General features: G+C 40.0%; 1 protein-coding gene across 5 annotated transcripts in view; it reads right to left on the reverse strand.

The window, feature by feature from the left end:
• LOC130915895 (serine/threonine-protein kinase BRSK2) overlaps window positions 1-10830 on the reverse strand; it is a 358279-nt gene extending 347449 nt beyond the window's left edge. For 3 of the 5 annotated variants that reach the window (XM_057836082.1, XM_057836083.1, XM_057836081.1), the window contains exon 1: window positions 10422-10830. In XM_057836082.1, coding sequence (XP_057692065.1) covers window positions 10422-10515 — 94 coding nt within the window. In that variant the 5' untranslated portion in view covers window positions 10516-10830. The remainder of the gene's footprint in view (window positions 1-10421) is intronic. The other 2 variants (XM_057836085.1, XM_057836086.1) reach the window with 2 other exon arrangements.
• Between the last annotated feature and the right edge of the window lie 401 nt (window positions 10831-11231).

The raw sequence follows: 11231 nt of genomic DNA on the forward strand, positions 1-11231 counted from the left end.
GGGGATGAGGACAGAGCTCTCCCCTATAACAGAAGCCATCCTGCCAAGGCAAGCTGAGCTGACAACCACTAAAGCCGAGGCTCCCCACATGTGCTAATCTTGCAGATTTAAAATGGGAACACAGAACAGAACGCAGAGCAAAGAGTAGGACAAGCCTGTCTGATCCATAGCCGTATGTCTGAGCACATGCAAAAGCATACAGCCTGCACAAGCATATGAGAACCATACTCAAGTAATGAAGCTGGACAAATGGGGAAAAACACTACACATGAATAAGTCAACATAGAGAGAGGCTGCATATTTCACAGGCAATTGTCAGATATTATGATGCTGATTTCAGAATGTAGCCGCATGCAGAGTTTGAAAGCGAGAGAAACAGAAGTAGAGAGGAGAGTGAGTAGGAGGAAGAAGAGAGCGCAATCCCTTCCGTTCTTCATGATGGCAGACTGGGAAACAGCAAGAAGCAGAGAAACCATGACAACCAGACATCCAACCTTGGCAGCCAACTCCGCATTCATGCCGTCTTAGTCAGACAGGCAACTAAGCAAGGGTTAATGAGAGCTTACACGAGCAGCGTGGTCGCTGACTTTTAACTCTCCAAACAAGAGAAAACATTGCGAGTTGCAATGTAAAAGGCATCCAGTTACAAAATATATCATTTATTGTATACTGTAGCTAGGACATGAAAATAAGACACTCTTGAATCAATTTATGACAACAGGGGAGAAATGAGTGGCATAAACACTCTTTGCGCCACCAGAAGACAATAACCAAGAGATTCTAAATGACAGGAGAACATAAAAACAAATAATGTCGAGCAGAGGATTGCACTAATCTGTTTAAGATCTGTTTTGCTTTTATTGCCTTTAATTTTTTTGTGACATTTCCATTGTACAATATCCCCAATACATCCCACTCCCTGTACCATCTCAGAACCCTTTAAATTAAGGAACTTGTTGCAGGAGCCATTGAATTGTGGAGCTGAACAGGCAGCTGCCGTTATTGATTGGTTGACAAAGAAGCACTCCTCCGTTACAATTGAACAGAGACAGTTGGACCAGAAGAAAACAAAGTGGTACCTCTACTTACAAATGTCTCTACATATAAAATTTTCAGGTAGAGTCACACCTCAACGGGAAAATATTGCCTCATGTTATGAAAAAAAATTCAGGATACAAGAGGCAAAAATCTAGTATGGCTGGTACTCGCAGTTCCTAGAGTTTACTGAATGTAATATACTTGTAGTTGCGCTGCCATTGGTTATTGCCGAGCAGTCCTGGCATCTAATTGGCTAAGACGGACCTCTACTGCATGTGTGTATCCCAGCGTCCTCTTCATCTGACACCCCCCCCCCCCCCCCCCGCCCCATATTCTGACAGCTTTATATGAGGGTATTAACTTTTGTTCTTCACTCTATTCATGGTATTTTACATTATGCACAACTCTGATTTTATGTTTATTGTGCAATCATCTTAATTGTAACATGTGTTTGTTACATATTTTAATGCATTTTTATGCATTGTAAAAGAATAATGTCTGAATTTGGGGGGACAGATTAGGGCATTTCCATGGAAAACATGTCTCTATTTACAGAATTTTCAAGTTACAAAAATACTTCTAGAACAAATTAATTTCGTACATAGATGTACCACTGTATATCATTTTTAAAACACAGTGTACAATGACAAATCAGATCCACACTGTGGCGAATCAAAATTGGTACGCTTGATATGATGGACTACAATTATTTTTTTAACGTTAACATTTTCGACACCCTCCTAATGAGATCTCTCCCCACCTATGGCTGTCACAAATTATTATTTTGGGGGTCAATTAAATCACAAATTACTTATTTCAATTAGTCGCCTAATCGGCTCGTATATTAAAAAAAAAAAAAAAAAAAAAAAAAAAAGACTTTATTTACTATTGTCTTACTCTGGGCTTAAAACTTTAGCTGTAGTTGTGGATTGGAACCCAAAATTATATGCGGAGCAAAGTAACTATCATATTCAAAGGTAAAATCAAATTTTTGTTTGATGAGATAATCTTACTGCTGTCATCAAGTATAACAGAAATCAGACAATACTTACTTTTAAAAGGCTCAAAGAAGAGGAAATACACATTTATTTAACTGGACAATGTCTCTAGACAAATAATTGTTGATTAATTTGATGGTCGATTAATCGTGGCTGCTCTCGACCCATGTTGTATTTGCACCTAATGAATATCATATGGAAATAATTTCAATTATGAAAATGTGGCACGATACAGTTGTGCCTTTACATATGAATTTACCGTAATTCATTCCAGTATTTGGTTTGTAAGTCGAAATGGTCGTATGTCGAGCGGGACTTTCCCATAAGAGTTCATTATAATTCAATTAATTCGTTCCAAATAAATATTGCTGGTACAATTACAAATAGCATTTACACATAGGAGAACAAATACATTATAAATACAAATCATAATAACATAATAATGTAACAAATCGGGTTCTAATGTTGCTGTTGTGTTTTGCATGCTGTTCCTGAGAGACAGAGGGAAGTTTTTTTTTTTTTTTTAATGTTGTTAGCGTCGGCTACGGTGGATAGTAGCCGTGTTGTGTTGCACAAGTTCTGAAAAAAAGCTGGCATCTTTCTTGCCAATATTACAATAATAATAATTCATCGGAAATAAAAAAGCGTTTTTATTGTCACATTACATTATACTGGCAAACGGAAGAGACCAGCCGGCCATATTGTCAAGTCAGTTCACTCACACGCACACCACGCTCATATTTGTTGATAATATCCTTATTAATTTCAATGGTAAGTGTCACATTTTTCCTATTTTTCACCACCTGCACTAACCTTCTTGGGACCCTTGTTGTTTTCTCTCCAAAGAAAATCCGCCATTCATCCGTCTTGCGGGAAAACAATGAAACTGAAACTATAATAAATCTATGTATTTTGAGCATGCCGTCATATGTCGAGACTAATGACGAGTAAAATTTTACCCCGCATGTCGAAAGGATCGTATGTTGATGCGATAGTATGTCGAGGTACCACCGTATATCCAAATTCACACCCTCATAAAGCCTAATCTTTCAGCTATGTTTCACTAATTCACTGACCTTCCATCTAAAAATTAGGCCCTTTCCACCTCTGGAGATGACCAATAAAGAGACGAAAATGTCAGGAGGATGGGCGTAATGAAAATAATGTCAATATTTTGTTTTACTTAATAATCTTTACTGCAGTCACAACCAACAAGACCTCTTCATGTGCTTCTATTCAAGGTCCTCTATTTTCTGATACCACTTCTGTTCTTTTGCTTTCATCTTTCACTATACTCCCCACTGCTTCTCCACCTCTTTCCTCATCATTAATCTCTGAAAATCGTTGGCTACATACATTCTTCGCAATCGATGCAATTCTACCAAGGTCTTGTCTGATTTACCACATGGTTGAGTCCCTGTATGAATCTTGAGTGGCCGGGGGAAGGAGAGAGAAGATTTGCCCTGCGATGGAAATTGTCATCATAAAGTCATCTATGTCAAAGTCAGCACATATGATTAAGTGGAGGCAAGTGCTTATGCACATGACTAGCATCCCACCATTTAGGGTACATTTCTGGTAGAAGGAGGCAAAATTTTGGTTTTGACCCGACAATCAAACCACTTAACCCAGACAGAATTTTTGCTGCAGCCCTCTTCTGGGGTCAAGATGCCTTTCTAAATCTCTGGACAAAACCATGAAACAAAGTTTTTTGTATTTATATCCCTAATTCACCAAATGAAACGAGAGGGCCATCACCATTTTCTAAATCATTGAGTGACCATTGAACATGTAAAGAGCCCAACACGACTTTAATAGAGTATAATTCAATTGCATCCACAACAGGTTACATTGGCATTTGTATGCTTTGTCCAAAGGGTTTTAATCGACAGCATTGAGTTAAAATCCCCTTCTCACTTGTCATCATCAGGAATATCATGCAATGTGAAACACTATGGATTGTGTCCTTCAGACAGGAAATCTTTGAAATTGATCTCAATGAACCACCCCAAGTCGCCAACAATCAATCAAAACCGAATTAACGGTTTTGCATCATCATGGAATGTACTATAATCCCAAAGCAGTTCAGCCAATGTGTCTGTGCGTGTGCTCAGGTAGATAAAACATTTCCCTCGTTCTTGCATAGTCATGCCCTGCAGAATCCTCGTATGAACTACAAAAGGACTTGTGCTGACACTAAGATAAATGAAACGGCTACATTCCGGATTAAATGCAGTGAACCCAGAAGGAGAATGCCTTCACAGATATACATGCTGAGATACACACCAACAACACATCACAAGCAGCATTTTGTTGGGTTCATTTAAGTCAATAAGAAGGTCATTGAAGCAGACAATTTCACTCTCAAATTGTCCATCAAAGAATCAAGGACCCTATACAACCCCCACCTCACAGCTTGTCAACACGGTATCTAAATCCTGCAAGAACAAGGATTTACACTGGATTAAGATGGTATTTTAGCCAAACAATGGGCAGCATTTATTCCTCTGATCAAGTGCCTTCAGGATAACTAAAACACACACACACGTTTGACTTTTGTCTTCTGAGGTATAAACAAATACTGATGCTGATGACAAGCAAGTAGAACATAACGGTTTCTTAAAATTTCATAAATTGCAAGAAATACAAGACGGATGGGTTTTGTCAACTTGTCACAATACCAAACTTCTGACATACAGTATATACAGTACCTGCATAAAATACTCCACTACATAAACATCAATCAAGCTATGGAACGAAAATTGATTAAATAACTTGATATCAAACTACTATCCGAACGGCACCTTGTGCAAACACTGAGGGTGACTGTGGCGCATATGATAAAGCGGGTCGTCTAGTTACCAAAAGGTCTCCGGTTTGACCCCAGCTACCAATTGTTGAAGTGTCCTTGGCCAAGACACTGAACCCTGGTTCGCTCTCAGTGGGGATAGCAGTGCCTGCATCGCAGCAACATCACTTACTGGTGTATGAATATGTGCGTGAATGTGTGAACGTGACCAGTTAAAGCACTTTGAAAACTGGTGTAGATGAAAAAAAAAACAACTTTAAATCTTCACCATATGTCCTTTTATAGTTTAATCGGAACACTGTCAAACATTTTTATACTGTATTACGATCCAAAAGACATCTTCAAGGGAACCTCAGACTTAAAGACTTGTCAGCTCTAAAAAGTCACAATTGTTCTCTTTTACTAAAATATGTTATTAGAAACACATAAAATATTGCCATTGATTTAAAAATCTATAATATTTAGGACATGTTTTGACCTATGGAGGGCGCCGTGTATGGACGCTTGGGTTGATGACGTAGATTGTCACTGTCACTCGACGAATACTACCGGGCTACTGCAATCGCTTCTACGCAAGGAGATGTCCAACACATGCGCTCATCGGTTAAAAGTGGCGAGTATTTACTATTTATGTTTTTATTGAGTCTTTTATTACCTTTTCATTGCCTAAAATACTTTTTGCAAATCAGATTGTTGATCTCTTTACCACATTAGTCACGTAGCATATTTATACCATCCTTATTTGTTATTACTGCGTTTAAGTATTTTTTTAAGGCATCTTGAATATGTTCTCTCTGCATGCATCTGAACAAAACAAGCTGAAAGCGCACGGTAGTACTTTAGGTGTCAAATTCGCCTCTTATAGAACGTTTCGCCAGTGTAGCACATTTTGGCAGAACACCGTTTTTTTTTTCTACTCTCGTCACATCTCATCCTGTGTTTCCTGTTCATTTTACTTTTGCTGCTAGTTTTGTGAAATATTGACAGTGCTGTCATGCTCATTAATGTTCCTCTCGGGTTCAAATTGAAAGGGTTGAACAGATGACATGTTTATGTCACTTGAGTCGTACTCTGGAAGCCCGGCAGCGTAACCATGTGACGTCACCCCCCTGCGACGTCAACAACAATGGCGACCTGCTAGTTAAACTAATTTTACAAATTGTATAAAAACGAAAACATCAAGAGGGGTTTCCATATCAAAATATTTTAAATCATAATAACGTTTCTTTTAAGAACCAAAAGTCTATCCGTGGATCCCTTTAAAGTACGGTAAAAAGGGCACTCTCACAGAAAAACAAGAATATTAATAGAATCTTACAGACGGAAGTATATCTCCAATAAATTTCCACATAAGGTAGGATCTTAATAATCACCTAGCAGGCAAACAGGTCTCACACTAGGTCCCTTACCCTCAAGCACAATAACTGTCATTGGTTTAAGATTGGCTTCGATGCCTCTGTGGCTCCAGCCCTAATGAGCAGTCAACCATGCAGACACAAGCTATTAGAGGACACTGTTCGGCCCGGACGGGTGCATAGACTGGACTGAAAGCAATATAACCCAAGGAAATAGAGAGAAAATGGCAGTAAAGACAGCCAGAAAATACATCTCGCGCAAATGCCATCTCTATTTTTTGTTACAGGTCCATAAATACTATAATTACTCCATGTACCAGTTTAGAGAACTCTGCGCAATGTGCCTGCTTTTGCCAACATGCGAGGACTATGTCACTAAGCTAGAGTGGGCCTGCGCATTGGGCCACGTGATTGTTTGAGTGACTGGGGACTTTGGCTGCGTAGGGGATTAAATCAGGAAGCCAAACCAGAACCACTTTGGTAGATCTGTGCGTGTGAATGCGTGTGTGTGTGTGCGTGTGTGTGTGTCAAGACTAATCACTTAATGAACAGGGAAGAGCACCACTGCTCAGCTCAACCAGAGGACATACTCCTCTTCTCTAATAATACCACCCAACCACCACAGCTTTAACTCATTGGCAGGTGCCTAGTACTGTCACTCATGAGTAGACCTGGTGCGTGACCTGTACACAGTTGCAGGTCATGCTTTCCAATAAGACCTGACTGAGAGAGCTCACATATTTCATCAATGGTCATATGGGATATAATATATGTCATTAATCTAAATAGGTCTAGCATGGATTAGCCGCATGTGTACTGGTTATATAATTGTTTTTTTCCCCTAACAGAACGCACAAAGCATGTGTGAGGGCTTTTACTTCAGCACAAAAATAAAACGTCATTTCAATTCGAGGCTAAAATCATGCATGGTCACATTTAATAATTATCTCCGTGAAACTCAAAATGTCTCAAATTAAATGTCAAAACAGACAACTCTGGATGTGATTCTGACATCTTAGCTTATCTATGCTTACATGAGTCTTACAAAGAAGCCTTGGCAGAAATTGGGGGGGAATCCGCTCATAAATACATCATGAGGCATGGAAGATCTTGGCGACACCATATCATTACCAGTCTGTATCCAGCAGACCATTGCGCCAGCTGCATACCACCAGCAAAGCCTCTCCTGAGAGTAAACTAAACTGGGTCTTTCTGCATGTGAAAGATCTTTCCATAGCCAAAAACAATTATAGAGGAGGCACAGCAGAAAAAGAGAGGGAGAGCAAAGGTACTTGAGGTGATGTATTCATAATTAATATTTGGTGGAAAACACCATGCAACATTTATTTCTATGGTAGAATGGCGCAGCTGTAGCAGATATTTATTAGTATATTATCTACAAGCCAACAACAACAACGCGTAGGCTTTCTACAACACTTCAGCATTACTTCCAGAGAGTGCATGCAGATCCTTGCTGCACGTACAGAACACATATTATCACTTTGCAAAGGCAATCAGAACTTTTCTAGATCACTGTACATATTTATGAGGATGGGGCTCCCAGTGATATGCTCCACTATGACCTAAACGGTCGCTTCTGTGTGTCAAATATTTCATTATTATTATTCACAATACATAGTTCACATAAATGTGTTGGGCCACTTCATACTGTGCATTAGAGATGCTGGCCAGTACAATTTTTTTTTTTTTTAAATAAATGCTATGAAATTAACATGTTTGTGCGGCTGAGCGGTATGAAGCAGGCTAAAGGTATGAGAGTTGATAAATGGTCAGTCAAAAGATATAACTTAGGGCATAGACTTCATAATGGTATTGACAGGTCACATCGGGCAGATAATGCACCCTCCCTTCAAGCAGGGGTCCGCCCGCATCAAGAGGAGCTATTCACAAACACACGTACGCAGCATATATAACGCTGGATTTAGTTGAAAAAGCAAGAAAGCTGTACCGCATACGAACAGGAAGGATTGTCTCAGGAGTGTTTTGTTCGAAGATTCAAGGTAATTATTATATTTTTCGCACTATGCATGCATGCAAACCCTAACCCTACGGACTAGCATCGTCCTTCGACATATTTGCGTAAAATAAATGCTACCTGCACGTTTGTTTGTTCTTTTTGCTTTTCACCAAGAATCGAGACCGTTTTACGTCCATATCTATAAAGAATTGAGGGATTTAAGCATTTATTCACAAGAATTTAAACGTAAAAAGCTCTTTGTTGTGGTAAGGCGGCACGACAGTGTGACTTGAAGACGAGCAGCACATTCGACATTTACTTAAAATAAATTCTACCAGCACATTTTTTTTTTTTTTTTTTTTTTTTGCTTTTAACCAAGAATCAAGACTGTTTTACGTCCATATCTATAAAAGAATTGAGGGATTTAAGCATTTATTCACAAGAATTTAAACATAAAAAGCTCTTTGTTGTGGTAAGGTGGCACGACAGTGTGACTTGAAGACGAGCAGCACATTCGACATTTACTTAAAATAAATTCTACCTGCACGTTTTTTTTTTTTTTTTGCTTATAACCAAGAATCAAGACTGTTTTACATCCATATCTATAAAGAATTGAGGGATTTAAGCATTAATTCACAAGAATTTAAACGTAAAAAGCTCTTTGTTGTGGTAAGGCGGTGAGACAGTGTGACTTGAAGAGGAGCAGCATATTCGACATTTACTTAAAATAAATTCTACCTGCACGCTTTTTTTTTTTTTTTTTTTTTTTTTTGCTTTTAAATGGTAAATGGTATATATTTAACCAAGAATCAAGACTGTTTTACGTCCATATCTATAAAGAATTGAGGGATTTAAGCATTTATTCACAGAATTTAAACGTAAAAAGCTCTTTGTTGTGGTAAGGCGGCGCCACATTGTGACTTGAAGACGAGCAGCACATTCGACATTTACTTAAAATAAATTCTACCTGCACTTGTTTTTTGCGTTTAACCAAGAATTGAGACTGTTTTACCTCCATATCTATAAAGAATTCAGGGATTTAAGCATTTATTCACATGAATTTTCTACGTAAAAAGCTCTTTGTGTTTCCACTGTCAGCTTTGACGAAAATAGGCCCCCTATTAATCGGCCCTGCGCCCCGTGTCCTGTCAATACAATTATGAAGTCTATGCTTAGGGTAATCGATTCTTGGACTTTTTGATTCAATTCAATTGTGCAGGGTGAGAACTGAGTGTTAAATGTCTGTAAAAGGATGCCATTAAAACTTGACTAGTTATTTCAAATATCAAGGTTTGGGGAAAGATGAAACATATGGCATCATACCAGGTCAAGCAGAAATTCCCAACAAGCAAACAATTGGGAAATGAACTTACCAGGGGCGCATTTGAAGAAAATACAGGCCAAGAAAAAGCAATTTACACGCATACATGGCTGCTCAGCACGACCAGCTGGGCCAGGTAGCACATGTTATGCCTATTTGCTGTGGTTTAGACAACATATGGGAGGGAAATCTCTCAGCATGAAGATGGGCTTTTCAGAGGGTCACAAGCACTGAATGAGGACGTCTCTTTTTTTGTTTTTGCATGCTTCCACTCGCTGAACTCACCTCATAAGAGCCATAGAACTCAGCAAATCAATGACAGATTGAAGTCCTGTTTCTACCATGAATTAGACTGAGCAACAAACAAACTGCAGTGTCACTGGAGTCACTAGTGAGATATGTGCCGGAGTTTCGGGGGACCACTTACATGGCCAAGGCTGTGTGAAGACAGATTCATGAAGCTGTTTGTTACTTCCCAGCACCTGTCAGGGTGGTACCCACGGCACCATGTTGGAGGAAACTCACGTCATGCAGCCAGAGCCTAGAGGAGAACCGACTGGCTGCCATGCTTTAGGACTAAGAATAGATCAATGCATCTGGCAAATAGGGATTAACGGTGTTGTGCTCTAACCTGGACACACACACGGTAGGGAAACGTACCCAAAAAGTTTATTCTGACAGCAAATCCGGGTTGCTCGTGCACAAAGTCCGAGTTCAAGCCAATGTGAATCAGCATCACCTAAATTCTCAATCTCTTCCAACTCCCCTGTCCCACTGCGTGAACAATGATTATGTCAGCGGATCAGTGAAAAACAGCAGAGCGCAAGGAGCTGCGAACTAAACACTTCAATGGCGTGCACATGCTCAACGCGAGCTCTCCTCTGATGAACAGAGCAATCCAAACGGGGTGCTGCCCACTAACCTGTCTGTCCTTTGCCCAGCGTCTTCTCCAAACGGTATGGTCCCACGTAATTGGCATGCGGCGCTCCGCTGTTGTCTTTGCCGGACGATGACATGACGAACGCGGCTCGAGATCAGTTACTTTCTATCACGAAGAGCAGGCAAGGAAAAGCACTCCTCATCGGAGGTCCGAGCCGCTTTGAGGTATTTCTTAAAGAAAAAAAAAAAAAAAACTCCACGTCCGTCACCTGCTCTTCTCGTCGATCTCCTTATCCTGCCGTTTTCTGCCTCCTTCTCCCCAAAACCTCACTCGGTGTTTGAGGAGGTGAGGTTGCCCGGTCCTATCTTTTTCAGCTCTCTAATCACCGAGTACGAACGCCAAGTGCTTTCAAAGCATTGTCGGCGCGAGCTGCGCTGCCTCGGCGCGACTGTGGGAGGTGCTGCGGAGGCGTGAGAGATGATTGGCGGCGCGCTTGGCCAATCACGGAGGAGACTTTGTCTTAGATTGACTGGAGCAACTCGGAGGTTCTCAAACTTTTGGGGGCGTCTCGACACCCTCTGAGGGACACAGACAAGAAGGACAATAGAGACCCCCCAAAATGAGTTGGGTCATTTCAGAATTGGAAGACATTTTACCTCCCACTCTTCAAATTCTAAATAATCAACATACAAAAGACTAAAGCCTAATGTTAAAACGTGGAGTTTCTGAGTAAATTTACCTGTCCTGTCTCAAAAAAAAAAAAAAACAACAACAACAACAACCAAAAAAAAAAAAAAAAAAAAAAAACAAAGAGAAAGGAATGCTTCAAAATAAGTCTAAGGCCCCTGACCA

Source organism: Corythoichthys intestinalis, chromosome 5 (assembly GCF_030265065.1).
Source record: "Corythoichthys intestinalis isolate RoL2023-P3 chromosome 5, ASM3026506v1, whole genome shotgun sequence".
Taxonomy (NCBI): Eukaryota; Metazoa; Chordata; class Actinopteri; order Syngnathiformes; family Syngnathidae; genus Corythoichthys; species Corythoichthys intestinalis.